This window comes from Teleopsis dalmanni, chromosome X (genome assembly GCF_002237135.1).
Source record: "Teleopsis dalmanni isolate 2A chromosome X, ASM223713v2, whole genome shotgun sequence".
Lineage (NCBI taxonomy): Eukaryota > Metazoa > Arthropoda > Insecta > Diptera > Diopsidae > Teleopsis > Teleopsis dalmanni.
The window spans coordinates 3959812-3979410 of record NC_051848.1 but is presented as its reverse complement, the minus strand read 5'-3'; the positions used below and the strand labels follow the sequence as shown (position 1 = coordinate 3979410).

The 19599-nt window shown below is 32.1% G+C and overlaps 2 protein-coding genes across 2 annotated transcripts; both read left to right on the top strand.

Annotated features, from left to right (window-relative positions):
- The first annotated feature begins 554 nt into the window (after window positions 1–554).
- Window positions 555–4229, top strand: LOC119687410 (probable ATP-dependent RNA helicase DDX53). Its single transcript, XM_038101708.1, has 7 exons — window positions 555–599; window positions 671–1146; window positions 1206–1599; window positions 1654–1794; window positions 1876–1976; window positions 2031–2260; window positions 4138–4229. Exons 1-7 carry the CDS (start codon window positions 555–557, stop codon window positions 4227–4229), a joined length of 1479 nt encoding a protein of 492 aa, XP_037957636.1.
- Window positions 4230–14705: 10476 nt separating this feature from the next.
- LOC119689303 lies at window positions 14706–15508 on the top strand. Its single transcript, XM_038104103.1, has 2 exons — window positions 14706–14872; window positions 14938–15508. Exons 1-2 carry the CDS (start codon window positions 14717–14719, stop codon window positions 15298–15300), a joined length of 519 nt encoding a protein of 172 aa, XP_037960031.1. The 5' UTR covers window positions 14706–14716; the 3' UTR covers window positions 15301–15508.
- Window positions 15509–19599: the final 4091 nt, after the last annotated feature.

Sequence of the window (19599 nt, the reverse complement as noted above, 5' to 3'; positions counted from 1 at the left end):
AATTTTCAGCCACCTAACTTTCGTTTTCTCCTTTATAAAAGAAAAACTGTAAAATATGACGTATTTTCTCTTTGCAAGTGTCTAATTTTGACGCGTGCTGAAACAAAACTGAGTTAACCAATTAACAGACTATCAAAAGATTTTTTTAGAACGAAATCTCATCTTTCCAACGTCGTCTAGCGATCATATGTATGTTGTGAAAATAATGGATTTCTTTTTACTACACTTATATTTGTATTATATTTCACTTTTCTGTTAAATACTAATCATTCTAATTTGAATATAACATACTATTATAAATATTTTTATGCTGCAGCAAACAGTTTGGTTATAATTCTCATTTACTTAAGTCTTCCCATACATTTGCACAACATTTAATAATTTTCACATTCAACGATCATACATCGGATTTTAAACTCACGCTAAATACGAAGATTGAATGACCGTAATATTTCTGCTCATCGCAGAAATTAATTAAAAATTCAACTATTTTTATTGACGTACTAGAGAATTTTCAAGTATTCCTATATTTCACTAGCTGGAGATATCGCAAAATGAGTGAAGAGAGCGCTTTATGTAACATTAAAAATTGCGAAAGCGTAAGTACAAATTTATTTGACAATTAAAAGTTTTTGTGATACTTTAACAGCTGCAAATATCTATATTTTAGCCAAGTTGCGTAGGTCATCCACATGTCAAAAAGAATATTTATATTGAATGTGATGAAATTGAAGATTGGCTACCAACTCTAGTAGAAAAATATTTGACGGTTAATAACATCACCGCATCGCGGTTATCCAAGTCAAATATTGAGCATCTGTATAAAATACCAAAACCCATTCAACGCTTCGTACACATCTATAACGAACATATGTTACAAAAATTGTTTAAACTGGGTTATAATGATCCAACTGCCATACAGAAACAAGCATTGCCCATTATGTTAAGTGGAGAGAACGTGATTGGAATATCTCCAACACGCTCAGGCAAGACTTTATGCTACGTTATTGGAAGTATTTTACATTTTCAGTCGCAAAAAACACGAACTTGGAATCGCGCGGGTCCGCGATTATTAGTACTATCTTCCAAAGAAAAGCGTGTTTTGAAAATCACCGAAGTGTATAAGAAATTTAATTCGTGCAATAAGTAAGTTACATAAAAACCAAAGTTTCCGAAATTTCTGACATTTGGAAAAACCTTTTTAGCTCAAGCATACTCGGTGATTATGAAATATGTAGCACCTTCCACAGGACTCATCCCGACTGTATTATTTCCACACCACCCCATTTTTATGATGTTATTGTAGACAAGAGAATTGACATCTCTTTCTTCAGCTACATCATATTGGACAGTGCAGATGACATGTGGTGCGCTGGTTTTGAGAAATACATTTTATTTATTTTAAACCAGTTGCCACCGGTACGCCAGATTGTTATGATGAGTGTGACTTTTCCATCATATCTACAAACATTTGCTGAGCAGCATATGTGTGAACCAATTATCGTAGAAAATGCACCACCAGTTATTGACCCAGCATTGAGTCCATCAATTAAACAACATTTCAAATATGCCAGAACGGACAAGGATAAGTATCAAATGGTAATTTTGTTGAATTGTTATATTTGATCACAAGTGAAAATAAATTTCTTTTAGTTGCTCAATTTCGCTAAGGGATTGAAGCCACGTGAAGCAGTTCTGGTGTATTGTTTGAATAAGGCAAGGGCTATTGATGTAGCAAGTACCTTGGCAACTAAAAATTTAACAACCCAATGTGTAGAGTCATTGATCACTGAGGTAAAATATTTACAGCCAATACATAATATGAATTCCCGTATTGATAAAAGTATCTTTCATTTCAACTGATTGCTTGTACAGAATGATTGGTCTAGTACGGAGAAGTACATTCAAGATGATGCTCTCCAAATTATAACCGACTATGAATATTCAGGAAAAAATTTCCCTTTTTCCCCGTTTAAGTAAGTTTATTTGTAAATTTGTGCATGAAAAGTAACTATAGTTTTTCGTTCTAGGTTTATGTTTCATTTCGATCTACCAACTGATATTTCAATATATAAGGAACGTGTAAATCGTGCAATGAGAAAACGACAGGATTTCATTTTCATAACATTTATTTCACCTTCCGATAAATTTATTATCCAAGGCTTACACAAATATCTTACAGATAATAAGCAAATTATCCCAGGTTTTATTGAAGATATGTTTTTGCAAACAAAGGAAACTCAAAAGAAAAAAAAAACAAGCAAAATACCAATATTAATTAATTAATAATTAACTAATAATAACCAATAATACCAATAATAAAATTAATTGAGATTAATTTAAAATTTTTTTTTTATTAATAAAAAAAAATAAAAAAAAAAATTTTAATTTTTTTAAATTAATTATTACCTTAGAAATAATAATGACATTTCATTGGAATTTAAATAAGTATATTCTTAATATGTTATATATATGTACACATATACATATCAAAGAACTTAAAACTTTTAATAAAAACAAAAAAAATACTGTGTCTGCACTGACTAGATTTTGGCAAGATCTTCGCACACACTTTAACTAATTCACTACATATGTAAATTTTTATTTGTAGAAAAAATTCAAAAATAACACGTAACAAATAAATATAGATAAAGTCTAGCTAGTGTAGAGGTCCAGTAAAGGTGCTGGTTGTTACCAACTCCATGTAATCACAATTAACAATTTGTTCAAATGTTAAGTAATAAGTACTTTATATATAGAAAAATTTATTGTTTAATAAAATAAATTAATAATTACCTTTAAGCGCATTTATAGGATTTATATATCTTCGATGAGAAGAACGATGTTATGTTTATAAATTTCATCTATGGAATACTTGAAGAGTATGAATTTTTTGTTAATGGGTATAGTTTAACATTAGCTTCATCCTTATAAAATCTTTACGTGAACGAGAGATAAAAATTCAATATATATAATAATAAGTTAATAAGTTGTATTTTGCAGACATACAGATATAGATATAGATATAGATATAGATATAGATATAGATATAGATATAGATATAGATATAGATATAGATATAGATATAGATATAGATATAGATATAGATATAGATATAGAGAGAGAGAAAGAGAAAGAGACAGAGAGAGAGAGGGGAGACTGGGAAAAAGAGACAGAGAGTTGGTCAGTAAGAGAGAGAGAAAGGGAGAGTGGGAAGAAAATGGGAGAGAGAGTGTGAGTGAAAGAGCGAAAGAGAAAAAAAGAAGTCAAGTCTGTTTTATAAAAATGTTTAATTTTTATTCAAAGAAAATTAACAAAATAAAAAAAAATATAAAATAATAAATTAATAAAATTTAAATTGCGAAAGTTTTTCACAAACTTTTTTTTATTTTTTTATTACTCAACAACAACTTTAACAAAAACTTGTAATCAATGCGAAAATGTATGTATGTGTGCGTGTCTGGATGTGTGTCAATATTGTAAATGCTCTATCGATGCACAATTGCATGCATTTCCGGCGAACAACAACAATTTGTTGCAGATATGTGAAAAGTTTATTTTTATTATATTTAAGTTTATTATTACTTTCTTCCGCATTCACATGCATAATGCACAGACTTCCCTTTGACGCCCGCCACATAACATCGAACAACAATGAATTCAGCAAACAACACACAGAAACACACAACGCCAACGCCAACGCCAACAATAGCAACAACAACAAAATGTAGCTGATGTTAATGTTGTTTTTGATTTTGTTTTTGCTTTTGCTTTTGGATTGTCGCTATTTGTTATTACTATTTATTTTTTTTTGGGTATTGCAATCAGTGTTTTGTCAAAGCAGAAAATTACTGCTTACTTTTATTTGCCAATATTTGTTGTTTGTGTGTGTGTGTGTGTGTTCATATGTGTGCTGTGTTTACATTGTTGTAATAGCTCAGCGCCCGCACGATAGTTTTAAATTCTCTGTGATTGTCCTACGCTATTTTCGACTTTGTTTCTTGATTTTTTTAGAGTTGTTTCCTGTTGTTTTCTTGTTTTTTTCAGTTTTTATGTTTTTTTCTCTTTTTTTTTTGGTTTTTGTTTTAAGCTCTGAAGTAAAATAGCGGAAAATATGTTTTGCGATTTTCATTTTAGATGACTGCATGGCGACAAACTTTATTGCGAAATATCGTGTCAATGTGGAAAAAAATCTAGTTCTAGTTGTAAATGTTGAAGTTAAGGATTAGATTGAAATGGAGTCTAAAGTATGCCGAGGGCACTTTATATATTAGTATAGTCAAATAAATTCCAAGAAATATATAAGTAAGTTGTAAAACATATAAATTTTCATGTAAAAACAGAATTTTTTATGAAATATTAATTTCTATACTCCTTTGAAGTACCTTAAGGGTATTATACTCCTTTTTCTATACTCCTTTTTAGTACCTTAAGGTTACTACAATGGATTTCCAGTTTGATATATTGCGTGCTATTAATCACAGTTGAGGATGAGCCTGCGACAGACTCCATATTCACAAATTATGAGTTCGATACGCAAGAGCTAGTGCTCTTATTTTAAGATGTTTTTGAAAGGAAACATCCTAGGGTACATCCTTAGTTTTGAAATGCTTTCTGTGATACGTGCATTTCTGATGCTCAAGTGCAGAAGGTATTTGAAGGGGTGGTTGTAGGAGGAATACGTAAACGCAGGTCGTGCCTCCGGTGAAGTGACCATGACTGGATAGGGTGTACAAGCTGCAGAATCACCTGGAGAGCACGTGCTACTTCAGGTCAAAACCCGGTAACGTGTTGTTTTGGTCCTTTATGCAAGTAAATAAGTATTTCTGCTTGTCTTTTAAATTAATTAAGGAAAACCTATTCTGAATTAGAAGTTTAAAAATTAATCATTTTGTAATGAGCTGCTTTACTAATTTTTCTTTCATATTCTTTTTTTATGCCTATTGCTTAAAAAATCGCTGTCTTTTTCTCCCCTATCTCGCTTCCCGTCTATCTCTTTCTCTATTTTTGTGTCTCCCTTTCTGCTTATGTCGCTCTCTCACTCTCTATATTTATCCATCTCTCTTCCTCTCTCTCCCTTTACCACTCCCTTTACATCTGCCTTTTTCTTGTACGGCATCCCACCTATTCTCTCATCCTTTCTCTTTTCTTATTCTCGACGAATCTTTTTCTTCATCGAGAGAGTTGCCTAATCCAAATTATAAAGATTTCGAGAAATCTCCTCTCGATTTTTCAGATTCATCAAAATTTTTGCTATTTAAACAAAACAATCTCCTTTATCGAAAAAGAAATTTACACTTAAGTTTTCAAATTTTAAAGACTAAAAAAGAGAATTATAATAATATTAAAAACATGTTTTTACAGTTATCAAGCTTGACTCCTACGAATGGAAAATATTAAAATTGTAACAATACTGAATGTTTCGTTAAAGCTAAAGAGGAATTTGTTTCAGTCAATAAAATTAAAAAAAAAAAAACAAAAAAAAATATGGATAATCTTATACTCACCTAAGGTTTCAATTCACATATGAGAAAGAAAGCTCCTTAATGAAAACCGATAACTTCAGTCTATCTGTATTATTCAGTCATCATTGAATCATACAGAGCAATGTTAAATTTAGAAAAAATTTATAAACAGATATAATGCATTTCTTTAAAGAGTACGCGCGGACTTTTGTATACACGGATTGACTCCTGAAAATGTATATTCTTACGGGAAGAGGCAATAAAACTATATAAAGTATGTTCTATATTACTTTTTATTGACGCAACAGGACTTAGAGACCTACTCTAAACCCAGAATTCTCTAACATCCCCTAGCAATAATAATAATAATAATAAATAGGTATAAATATAGAATTTTAAGATATTCATTAACATATTCTCATACATTGGTATATTAACATTGGTATAAGAAAATTTGATGTAAAAATTTTTCCAACTATTTCAGAAATTGAGAGTTTTACTTGTATGGATGTATACCTATGTATGAACATGCCTAAATTAATTTGTTGTAACAAACTATTCGAGAGTGCTTTCATCTAATGGCGTATTTGATGGATTCATCACTGTATCGCAAATACAGTATTTTGATAATATTTTACACATTACATTGTAAGTGATTGTTATTTAAGTAATATTAAATAAAGAGCTACACGGTCCAACGTCAGTCAAAAAGAAAATAAAATAAATCTAGAGGGAATTAGTTAGCAGCCATGTTAGCTGCTAACTAGATTTTATGTTTTTTGCTTGGAGGATGTAAATATTTTCCAACAAAAAAATTATAAAAAATAATCCATCAATTGTGCACTGAAGAGCAATCATTCGTACAAACTGTGCATAATAATAATTCATCAACATATCAATCTTTGATGGCATTTGGTGTGCGCACTACTACTATGCACCACTACTTGCACAAAGTCTAGGATTCAAATGTTGCCAGTACAGTGGCAAGCTGTTCTAATAAAGATAAGTGCAGGCAAATATGTAAGCAACTGCAACAGGACTTCAGAATGAGAAATAAAAATTATAAATAAACATGAAGCGTCTAAGTTGGCTACAAATGCAATATGGAATATGGAAGCAGACTAAAATATTGACAATCTGCTTACGAATTCAACAGAATGAAATATGAATAAAAGTGCAAATAAGTGCTAAGTAAATATTGCTCACTGCAAAGTTGAAAGCAGGTTAGTAAAAGAAATTATGGACTTTAAGTGCCAAAGAAATTGCAAATTTTTACAATAGCTTTGTTAGTAACACTTTGTTAGTAACTGAATGTTTTTTGAATTTATTTAAGAGCAAAAAACGGTAACAGTAACATTTTTGTAACAACTTTAACCATTTGGGCACTTAGAAAAGTTTCATTCTTATGTGCTTCTTATTTAGTTATTTTAAACTATTTTCCAACTCTTCAAAGTTTTTTTAACATTGTTTACATAAAGAAAACACTTTCGAGCAATTTGCACTTAGAAGGACCTTTGCATTTATTGTTTACTATGTATTAGAAAGTGACAAGCAAGAAAAAACATGCCAGGAATTCCTTGCTTTCTCACTGCTCGTTTTTGTTCTGTCGTTAAATATGTGCTATACCGAGAGACTCGAAGGCGAAGTCGAAGTCGAAGTCGAAGTCGAAGTATGCCGTTAATCATAAAAGTACTTTTGCTTTGTAGTTTTTACTATCGCAATTGCATGTTTGCCATGCTAAAAAATAACACAAATAATAACAAACTCAATATACGAACTACAAAATAAGCCACTTAAAATCAACACGAAAAAAATAAAAAAAAATAAATAAATTAGAAAAAAAATACAAAAGGACGAAACGGAGTTGTACCAAGTACCGCCAGCAATATCACGACATTTTTGTTTTCCTAGTGGTTTGCTGTTGTTAGCTTTTCAGCAAAAACGCCTTTGGTAAGTTCGTCCTTTCTCCACGCAAATCGCAAATCGAAAACCAACACCACAGCACCCGCAACATTAAAGATTTATGTGCTTTTCAAGATTTATGCAACTTATTTATTTTCCCATTTTTATTCGGAAAATACCTTGTATATGTAAGGACTGGATGTCCTGCAATTATAAAAGTTGGAAATCAAATACCACAGTTCAGTGATTTATTGGTTTATAAATGTGTATAAAGCTAAGTTAACTAACAATATTATTGCTAATTAATAAAATATTTTTTTTAAATAAACTATGCCTTTCAATAGACACGTTTTTATCGAACAGTAGTGAATTACAACAACAAAAATTTTTGTTTCGCGTACTGCCAAATACCCATTATCGGTGGTCTTGACTTTATTTCTTATATTTAATTGTTCGTAAATAATTGTTTGGGATTGTAAGTAGCAAGGGTTGAACTGGCATCCTGCCAATTTTGAAGCTCAGAGTCAGCGCTCCTTAACCAACTGACACTAAGCTGTACTTGACTTTTATGTTCGCACATTTTTCTGGAGTTTTGTTAATTTGTTGTGAAAGTTCATTAACAAATGTACTTGCTATGTTATATTAGAACAAATTCATGGACCAGCTGTAGAATAATTGAATTAATTAATTATAATTATTTTTAAATTTTATTTGAAGTTCATTTGATTTAAGAACTGAATTTTTAAAAACCCAAACAAAAATATTGACCTCAACAAAATTTTTTTTAAATTTTATTTTTGAAAACAGTTCTATTGAAGTTGAAAAAAAAGGAGTCGATAATTATTTATTTAAAAAACTATTTCTAACTACTAATTATTAGAAAAACTACAGTTGATTTGAAGTTTTTAACTTACAGATGTTCTTAAAAGCTCCTGGTATACAAATTCTTAAGCTGCAATAAGACTCTGATAAGACTACCCAAAAACTAGCTTGTCTACAAATACATAATGTATTTTATTAGCACATCTTTGTTTATGATATATATTTATTGCTATATATTTGTCAAGTTGATTGGAATAATGTAAATATGGTGTAAGATATCATAAAATAATAATACTCAATTAAACAAAAAGTATAGAATAAAAGTATATTGAGATTTTGAAAAAGAGTTTTTTTTACTAAAGAATAAAAAAAAATTTTTACGAATTATGTTATAAAACATAAAACTATAATATAATTGCTAAAATCAATATTAATTTTTTATTTAAAATTTAAAAAGGAAATAAATGATTAAATGGTATTTCTAAAGTTATAAACCAAACTATCAGTAAATACGAGTTAATGTGAATATTTTTGTTATCTGTTCGTTTATATATTTAAGAAGTTCTGAAAGTACAACTAATTTTTCTTCTAAAAATATCTATCTACAGTATATAAAAAGTACATAAAATGACCATTAAAGGTAATTTTGTGTTAACACAACAAACAGAAAACTGCAATTATGGACAAAAGGTTCAGGATAAAAGGACATGTTTACACATAATCCAAGAGTCAGACAAGCTTATGCATATTATTTCTAATGATTTTCTTACAAGTATATTTCAAAATTGAATATTGTGATATCTGTGAAATACATTTTATAATGCCAATCAATTAATTAAACATTATTCTTGTCACAAACAAAAATTTATTCAAATAAAATGCGCACAAGGATTTCTTGATATTTCTTTTAAAAAAAATTGAATATAAATTTTATTACGAAGATATAGCATAATTTAAATGTTAGATATTGTCTTAAATTTTTACTTAAGTCTTTTAAATGACTTAAAATAACTAAATAAGTATAAAATTAAATTAATTAAATTTGAAGTAATTTACTTTAGGGGAAAGTTATTTAGAAAATAAAGTAATTCAATGCCATTCCACAGAAAGGTTCTGTTATCCGAGCATATAATATAATGTAAATGAAATGTTTTTTATTATAAATAAAAAAACAATTAATTCAATGTCACATTAAAAGTATCTGAACAGATATGTCAGTTTTAGTTCCTTCTCGCCATTCGTCTCGACATCTTTAGAGCTGTGCCCCCATTCCAGCTCTCTTACCTTATCAATAACTGCGTTCAATATCTGGTGCTGTAGCTACTGACGTCTATATTTGAGTATGTAACTATAGCTGCGTTTCTTAAAAGGAAGCTAACCTCTACTATTTAATTAATTAGAATCATGAATCATAAAATGTATATATGTTAATACCTATTACTGAATAAAACAAACAAATATAGTATTCAATTCTATGTTTCTGTTACAAGCTGATTCTCGTTTTTATGGTTAATAATATATGTGAAAATCGATAACAGTTCCATCTTTTATGAATGCTGCTCCTCTTAAAACCGCACCCTGTCGTGTCTTCAGGTTTAAGTGGTCTATACTTCGCCGTTGTTAAAAATCTAATAAAATTCAATCAAAAATCCACTGCATAAAATATTGTCATATTTTCACAAAATTTCAATCTAGTTGTCATAGCAAATATCAAATATTTTAAATAAAATTACTGTTTGAATTTAAAAAAAAAAATTTCAGTTGTTAACAAAACTTAATAGAGAGTGTTCTAAGAAGAGCTAAAAATTATTTCTAAGAAAATTTTTAATTCAAATTTTTAATTCTAAAATATTTCTAATATATGTAGGAAAAACTTTATTTAATTTAATGATAAATAGAGTTTATTAATATATTTAAAATAATATTAAATTATAAAACAAAATTATTTAAATGCACCTCGCGCCCGTCAACATCGCTCGCTCTTTTCAACTCAACTACTACTGTCAAAACTAGCAGCGTTGCCAGTTGTTCGTTTTCTTTATTTTATTGCCCGCCGGCAATTGCCACATTCGGCCATTCTGATGAAGCATTCGCCTCGAATGCGGGGTGCCATTTCTTTATATCCTCGGCTACTGCATACGTTCTTCGTGGCCCAGCAGTATCCCCGATTTTTTCCACTGAATACCGTCCATGATTAAGCCTTTCGACAATTTTATACGGCCCGAGGAATTTCGGTTTCAACTTAAGCCCCGTTCCAAACTGAGTACGCCTAATAGCCACAACATCACCTTCTGAATGTTGCGTTTCGGTCGTTCGTTTAGTGTCGTAAGTTTTGCGATTTTCGACCTGAATTTTCCTTATGTTTTCTCGAGCCTCTTCCCGTATAGTATCTCGTTCGTTTTGTAATTCTATAACCTCATGTTCCATCATAATACTGCGCATGGTTTCATCTTCTTTGACGCGCATATCTACCCCAGTTAGTATCTTGAATGGCGTAAAATTCGTACTTCGAGGGGGTGAATTGTTTATCGTTTGCTGAACCTTGTCAACATGTCGGTACCAGTTCATTGGATTCTCCATGCAGTATTTAGTCAGCATTGGTACCACAATTCTATGCATCCTCTCAACTTGCCCATTTCCACGCGGTACACCTGTTGCAATTAGTAAATGTTGAATAAGTTCTTCTCTGCAATACTCCTCAAACTTCTTAGACACGAAAGCTGCCCCGCGATCAGTGATAATTCTTCTTGGGTTACCAAACGTTGCTGCTTGTTTACGCAGTTTATCCACGACCTCATCAGCGCCTGTGCTTTTTGTCGGATACAGCCATATAAATTTAGAAAATGCATCAACGATCACCAGGATGTGGTTGTACTGCTTTTGGGTGCTTTCCATCGGTCCGACATGATCCATATGAAAAGTGTTTAGCGGTCTATCAGACTTATCAATTGGATTCAAGAATCCTTCCTTTTTACCCAGTTTTGCTTCCGCTAAGATGCACTCTACACAACTTTTTACCACAGTCATCACTTTTGCGCCTAGATTTTTGATATAGAAACTCTTCTCAATGACATCTTGCGTTTTCTTCGCAGCGAAATGTCCCTGACGATGTGCGATTTTTATTATTTCTTGCTCCATAGCAGCTGGGATCACCATGAGCTCCTTGTTCGGATCTTTATACAATATGTCACATTTAATATAGTAGTCATCGTAATTACTCTTCTCTAAAATTTTTCTAACTGCACGAATCCACTCGTCCAACAGTTGCGCCTCTTTGATTCTATGCTGCAACGCATCTTCCATCAATAAACAGGCCACACGACTTAGCGCATCCACGTGTCTCATTTTACTACCCGTACGGTGTTCGATCACATAATTGAATTGTTGTAAATACATGGCCCACCCTGCTACTCGTTGCGGAACGTCGTCTTTTCTCATGGTCATTGCGAAGGCATTACAGTCGGTCACTATCCTTATCTTTGTACCCAAAACGAATACTCTCCATTTTTTCAATGCCTCGATAATTGCTAGAACTTCCAATTCATAGGAGTGATAATTTTGTTCTGCTGGCTTGGTTTTCCTACTCATGTACTGGACTGGATGTAATTGCGCATCATCGGCATCCTTTTGTAACAGTACGGCACCATAACCGTACTTACTCGCGTCAGCATGAATCTCGGTGTATGCTTTCGGATCATAAATTTTTAAAACTGGTGGGTTAGTTAATGCCACTTTTAATTGTTGAAATGCTGCTTCTGCTTCGTCATTAATTTTAAACTTCGCATTTTTACCCATCATATCAGTCATTGGTTTTGCAATCAACGCATACTGCGGAACGAACCGTCTAAAATACGACGTCAACCCCAGATATCGCTGAAGTTCCGTCTTACCTCGTGGCGTTGGAAAGTCATCTATCGCCTTCACCTTCTTTGCTGAAATCCTAATTGTGGAGTTCTCGATTACGTAGCCCAGAAAATCTACAGTTCTTTTCATGAATTGGCATTTTGACCATTTGATTTGAAGACCATATGTTCTTGCCAAATCTAACACTCTTCTAAGTTTTTGAATTCCTTCCAATTCGTCCTTCGTTGGTATCATAATATCGTCCATATAAATCACCACTGTTCCATCTTGAATTAATTCACGAAATGCTGCTGCGATATACCTACAAAATACCGCTGGCGAGTTTGAAATACCAAACGGAACAAATCTGAATTCATACTGGCCATTATGAGTGACGAATGATGTGTACTTTCTCGAACTAAGCTCCACAGGCACATGGAAAAATCCATCTCTCAAATCCAATGTAGTAAACACCTTAGCTTTTTCCAAACGTTGAAGTACATCATCAATCAAAGTCATTGGAAAATTATCACGCACTATTTTTTGATTTAGCTTCCTATAGTCGCAACATAGTCTTTTAGTTCCGTCCTTTTTCGATACTAATACTACTGGCGACGCATACTCAGATCTGCTGGGTTGGATAATGCCTGCCTTCAGCCAATCTGCTACCTGCTTTTCAACTATATTTTGTTCTGCTATGGGCAATCTTCTAGGTCTGCTATATACTGGCACTTCATCTGTCAGAACAATTTTCATTTCCACCGGTGATGCAATTGAATTTCCTGGTTTATAGTTTTTGATGAGTTTGGTAATCTCTGCTTTATGGTTTCCTCCTAAATGAGCAACATCAATTTCAATTTCTTCAGCACCGTCATCAATTAGTGTTGATAGACAGATTTGTTGAAATTCGGTTAATATCGAAGCGCTGTTTGTACTGTTTTCATTTCCATTATTCTTTTGATATTTTCCTGTAGCGTTCGTATTCGTGTTATTTACCTCATTCGCGTATTGAATCATTTTCTGCGTTTTTTTAACAAATTTGACTCCCTCAGCGTTTACTATCATATCAACGTTTTTCAAAATGTCATTTCCCAGTACAGCGGGATACAGTATGTCTCTCTCCTTAGCAACGTGAAATGTTACTCGCAGAATGACTTCGTCAATTCTAACATCTTTGTCGAAACTGCCTACCGTTGTTATCTGGCTTCCTCCAATACCAATAAAACTTTTCGATGTTTTGTTCAACTCAATGTCTCCCATTTTCATCAACGCGTCATATCTGATAATACTAATATCGCTTCCGGTATCGACTATAGCAGCAAATTGAAAATCATTTATCACTAGGTTTTTAAAAAGACGATTACTGTATGAGCCCAAAGTAGTTTGTTCTGCTTCTGATGCTAACGATACGCCGTTCTTTTCAGTTTCTACCTTCACTTTGCATTCAAATGATCTATGACCCATTTGGTTGCATTTAAAACATTTTATACGTCTATTTGGACAGTGTTTTGCAAAATGTGAATCTTCACCACACGAATAGCATTTTTTTATACTGTTTGAATTCGACTGTTGCTTGCTTGATGGCACTGGCGCGGTTTTGTTCTCATTGGTACATTGGTACTTCGTGTTCGGTGCTTTAATTTTTTCATAAATTTTAATTTGTTCTTTCAAGTCTCGGATGCTTTTGGCGTAATATAATACAGCTTTATTCATTCTTGAATCAGGTATTCCTTCGATAAAATATTCAATTATACTTGCTTCATCTAACTTTGTGGCCTTCCCAATTTCCATCAAGCTGTAAAGGTATTCAAGCAATTTTTCATCATGTCGCTTTCGTCGGTTACTCAGTGCACGATGAACATCAATTGCAGACATTTGTACAGCAAATTCATTCTTCAGCGTCTCTTTTAGCATTTTCCAATTGTTTACATTACGTTGACTGCGGATAAATAATTTTGCAGTTCCTTTTAACAACTGCTTTGCATAAATGAATTTTTGCACATCGTTCCATTCCACAGCTGCGGCGTTTTCCTCAAAATCTTCTACCCATTGCTCGAACGTAGGTTGATCTGATCCCGAGAATGAAGTCAAGGAATCTTCAACGTCACGCAGAGTAAATGTAGACCGAGCTGCAACACACGCACACTGAGTTACGGTTTGTATGCTTGCTACTTCGTCATCGTCGACATCGTCATTTTTTACATTTACCTCATAATGTTCTATAAGACGGCTTTGTAATTCTGATTTCTTTCCAGCAGTAGATAGTTCCAACTCGGACAATTTAGTTTTCAATTGCTCCATACTAAAATTTCTGACGTCATGCTTATCCATTTTTTACTGTTGCTTTATTGTAGTTTTGTTGTACCAAAAAAACCCAACACTTAATTTCACAATGTTGTGCGCTTTGATTTTCACGTGCTTTTTCGATCACCGCGATCCCGGTCGAGCCCCCAAATGTAGGAAAAACTTTATTTAATTTAATGATAAATAGAGTTTATTAATATATTTAAAATAATATTAAATTATAAAACAAAATTATTTAAATGCACCTCGCGCCCGTCAACATCGCTCGCTCTTTTCAACTCAACTACTACTGTCAAAACTAGCAGCGTTGCCAGTTGTTCGTTTTCTTTATTTTATTGCCCGCCGGCAATTGCCACATATATTCTGTTCATTTTTTAAATATGGACAGAAAAATTAACCAAATTTTTTCGTTTCTAGTCGAAATTACTAAAGTAAACGTTGAGTCTGGGTGGTATAGATCTTCCACCATCTATCTAATTATATTTACCAGTTTGATTGGATTTCTGTTTATAATATATTTAAAATGGAAAGTACAAGTAAGTACACTAGCATCATTTAATTTGGCCAGTGAATATATATTGTATTGTTTGTTTGTATAAAGGGCAATCCGGCAGACAATCAGCACAGAAACTTGGAGCAAAATCAGAACCAAAGCGATGTAGGTGTTGGCGATAGCAATAGAATTAATACTGTTGCAGAAGGAGAATTAGTTGCTAATCAAGGACTTACACGAGATCAACCTATTGTCAACAGTACTGCGATGGATCGCCGCGATGCGGTTAATAGCCAAATTAGTTTAAATAATAATACAGCTAATTCACGTGGAACCATAGTAAGTCGCACCACACTTCCACAAACTACTGAAAGTGTCGTAAGTCGCTTATCTCGTGGCAGTGCCATAGGTCAAATCAGATCAAATGCATCGCATGATATTGGACCCCGCCATCTATTCCATTCAGAATAGCAGCATCGATGTGGTTTTTCTTTTTAGAAAGCCGAGACTTAGAGTGTACGCATTAGTCATAGATGTTAATTCTCTACGAACTCATGTAGTTAAACCCATTAATGCGTATTTTGTTAAAAAAATTAGTTTTTATAGATGGGTAATGTTAAGATATCGACATAGGCGTAAGCGATGTATGAAAGTCGTATTTTTGAAAACATAAACTATTGCTATAAACTATTAATATAAAATATTGTTTTTAATACAGAAGTTTTTATCTTTAAATATATAAGATAAAAGTACAGATATGATAATAAATTAAGAGAGGTTTAAACATAGTAAATAAATAAAAACAGAAATATTTCCGACATGATTTTTTTTATTATTGTTACAGGATGTGGCACTGCGACCATCGGGTCTATTGTGCCCCCTACTGCGTTTAAAGTAGGTCTCTAAGCCCTGTTGCTGACATGAAAAGTAGTATAGAACTTACTTTACAGAGTTTTATTGTCTATTCGATATGAATATACATTCTCAGGAGCCTATTCCGTATGTGCATTAGCGTAGAGCATTCTAACAGCACATGTACCATATTATCGACTCCTAAATCTTTTCACAGAATCTACAGTTTGCATTCGTAAGTATAATCAGTCTTGTAAGGTGGTATTTTAGTTTACAGTGACTTGTTAAGATTCCGGTGATTATTCTAAGTTTTTCTTTTGAGAGATTCATAATCCTGGTATCTCTTATTGTACCAGGATCTATTATTATATAGGTACCAATAAGTTATTTGGAATGTGATAATCTTGGTATATTATCTAAGTAATCCTTTCTATTCCGGTTCAGCTTTAATTTTATGAGAGGAAGAAGCGTACTATGTCGTAGTCCACAAAAAGGTTCAAGTCCCATCATTGGTATTTCCGACATAATAATTTTTTCAAATAAAGAACCGGTGTTCATCTTGAATTGATATTTTATAAACTTTTATACTTTTATTAGACTATACAATTTAGAGATATTAAAGATTGGTTGAGACTAAGTCAGAAAGTATTCAGGCAGATAAAAATTTTTTTCTGTGTTTCTTGACTAAAAAGATTGTGAAAATCCTTCGTACATTTTAATATGGATTTTGGAATATTGAAATTTATATGATAAAAATTTGTTAAAATTTTACTAAAACATATACCATAATTGCATTCAAATATATCGCATAATACAGTACGTCATAATTAAAATAATTTTTTTTTATAATTTTCTGCAAATAAATAAGTAACTTCATCCCACAAAATGTATTTGCCCGATGGAACTGTCAACTTCTATGTGAAGCGAACGTGCTTTTGCTACTTCAAAAGCTGTTATTGCTGAAATATCAACGGATCGACCACCAACAGCAATGACAGCAGTTGGCACAACACGACTGTGTCGCAATGAAAATGGCTAATTTTGATCAGCACATTTACTCTACTTCTTCAGCACACACACATACATACATACACATATGAATCCGTATATCTCCCCATATACACATATACATGTGTATATGCGTAGCATAGGCCAGCTGTGTGTGGTGGTTTTATTGTAGATGTCCGAACATTGTGTGCTTGACTTACTGATTTTACAGCTGAAAAGTAGAAGTTGTTGTTGTTGTTGTTGCTGATTTACAATTGCGCGTCGCTTGCATGCGATTTCTGTTGATTTTCCAGCGACTTTTGCGTTCAAATGCATTTCGACCGAAAGCTGGAGTGGCTGTGACAGCGAAAGCAGAGCAACAGAGCACGACACGCGTCTTCAATTTATGCAGTCACAGTAGTGCACCCCACAGTGCTTTAATGCTTATAAATCATTATGAAGCAAGGAGAGGAAAAAATTTACACACTAAAAAAAAAAAGAAACAATAAAAAAAAGAAGAAATAAATTTAATATAAATAAATAATAATAATAATGAAAAATTTCGTGCATGCTGTGAATGACAAAAGTTGTCGCTGTTAATAAACCAGTCGGTCTGCTTGGTGTGCTTATATTGTTGTTGCTGTTGCTGTTGTTGTTGTTGTTTGTTGTTTTATGTTCCTTTTACTCTTGTCGCTTGCTGATTCTGACAGCAGCGTTTCGTTTCATTGCTGAACTTGTGCTGCCTTTTTGTCGTCTGCTCTGATTTTAAAGCAGCGCAGTAAGCACTCTTTTGTGAGTTGCGTTGCCATGAAGGAGCAAATAAGGAAAATATGAACTACACTGCGTATACGTAACGCAAATGTTAATGATATAATGAAGCTGTCATCAACTGCAAGAAACATATTCGGATTAATGAGAATTTCGCTTTGTTTATTAAAGTTAACTATATAAATATCAGTTTATTAGTAAATATGCTACAATTCTTATTTAAACAATAAGATAAAGAAATAACAAACTATGCAGAGTACATAGTGTTAAATCCTGATTTTTCATTGTGTGAAATTAAAATAAATAGTACACATATATATATGTACATACACATATACAAAAAAATACGTAAATATATAAATGAGATTCTTCAATATGTTAAATCAAAATAAAAAATCTTTGTATATGTATTCATATATACAATCAAACTTCCATAACGCAAAGTCCAATTTTGCAAAGAAAAGTTTCGATTTATGGAAACTTCGAGGTAGAGAATTTTTTTATTTTTTTTTTTTTAAAGAAAATTAAATTACATTTTAAGATATTTATTTATTTGATATGAAATACAGCACAGAATTTATAGTAAAGTAAAAAATTCAAAAATAAGGCTTTGGGATTTATTCCAACACTTATAGTGATCATCAGTTGTAGTATCATTCGTTTTTAAAAAAAAATTCAGAATTTCAAACGAGTCTCGTCTCAAACGAATCTCGTCCTGTTCGTTCCATGTAGGAAATTGACCAAATCCCGCTTTTTTAAAGCTTTATTAAACATTTGGTTTGGAAAAAGGATCTTCCCCTAACACCAAAATGGATTCATACTTAAAACCAAAATTCGACTTATAGAATGCATTTTCTCATATTTCTATTGACACGTGACAATAATTTGTTCGAGTTATAGAGAAATTCCAGTTATAGAAGTTTGAGTTATGGAAGCAGAATTGTATGTAATTTGCTCTCTAAAACCCTGTTGCACTCCTTTTAGTTCGAGTTATAGAAATTTCGAGTTATAGAAATTCAAGTTATGGAAGTTTGATTTTATATAAATATACATATACACAAATATACATAAATATATAAATAAGAATAAATGAATATAAACGAATTAATTGAGTATAAAGTAATAAGTACTGTTATGTTATTAATATTTATTTATTTATTTTGTTATGTTTTGCTTTTTTTTTTATGGAATACAAAGTATTTTGTATTCCATGTATTATTTTTTTAAGTATTGTAGTTTTTCAGATATTCAAAAAAATTGAAATAAAGACCACATTTGGGCACAAATCTTTATTTTAACTCTGGCAAACTGTGCGACACTGCTGGGAACACCGACAGGAGCATTGGTAGGAGTAATCTGGCGCAAATATTAGGATAAATGACATGGAACTCAAACATTGAGTTTTTTTAATTGTGTGCTGTATACAATTTTCAGTTACTCTCCTTAAGGCGACCTCTTAGATTTATGTCAAATCCGTGAAACTAATGACTTTTTCAAGGTTATACGTGCGCAGAAGCAGGTTATTTAAACTAATGACTGGAATAGTGAGAAGGAGTCCTCACTGGTTGAAGGACTTATATAAAGGAAGGTTCTTCACTTGTGGCAGGAATGGATCAGTTGTTGGTAGGTTGACTACATCCATCGTTACCTTCAATTGGATAACATGAAAATTCCTTCTATTAACTAAGTGATTATGAATAGTGCTAAACTTAATATATTTAATATTACCAAGAAAAGCTTCCAAACGCACAAGTCCAATACTTTTCTATTTAGTAGAAGACTTTTACATTATATATATGTTCTCTTATTACCACTATACAGATACATTTGATCATTTGGATCTCTGATATCTTAATGGGATGAAGGAAGCATAAAGTGGATTTAGTTTTCTACGCTCCCAATCTAACTTCTCTAGATCTGATCAAATTAATAAATTGCAAATACTATAAAAGTATGTTAACAATGTTTGTGGAACAAATTCATGACACTCAGTTTGTCAGGAAACCAATTTAATCCTATGTGCAGATTTAATCTGTTTAAACAATTGCCGCGTAAAGCATTGGTTCCTGTCGCAATACGCACCATTTACTTTGTTTAACAATTATTTTTTTTTGAAAAATATCCGTATATATTGTTAGTACGGCCTATTTAAAAACAATTTAT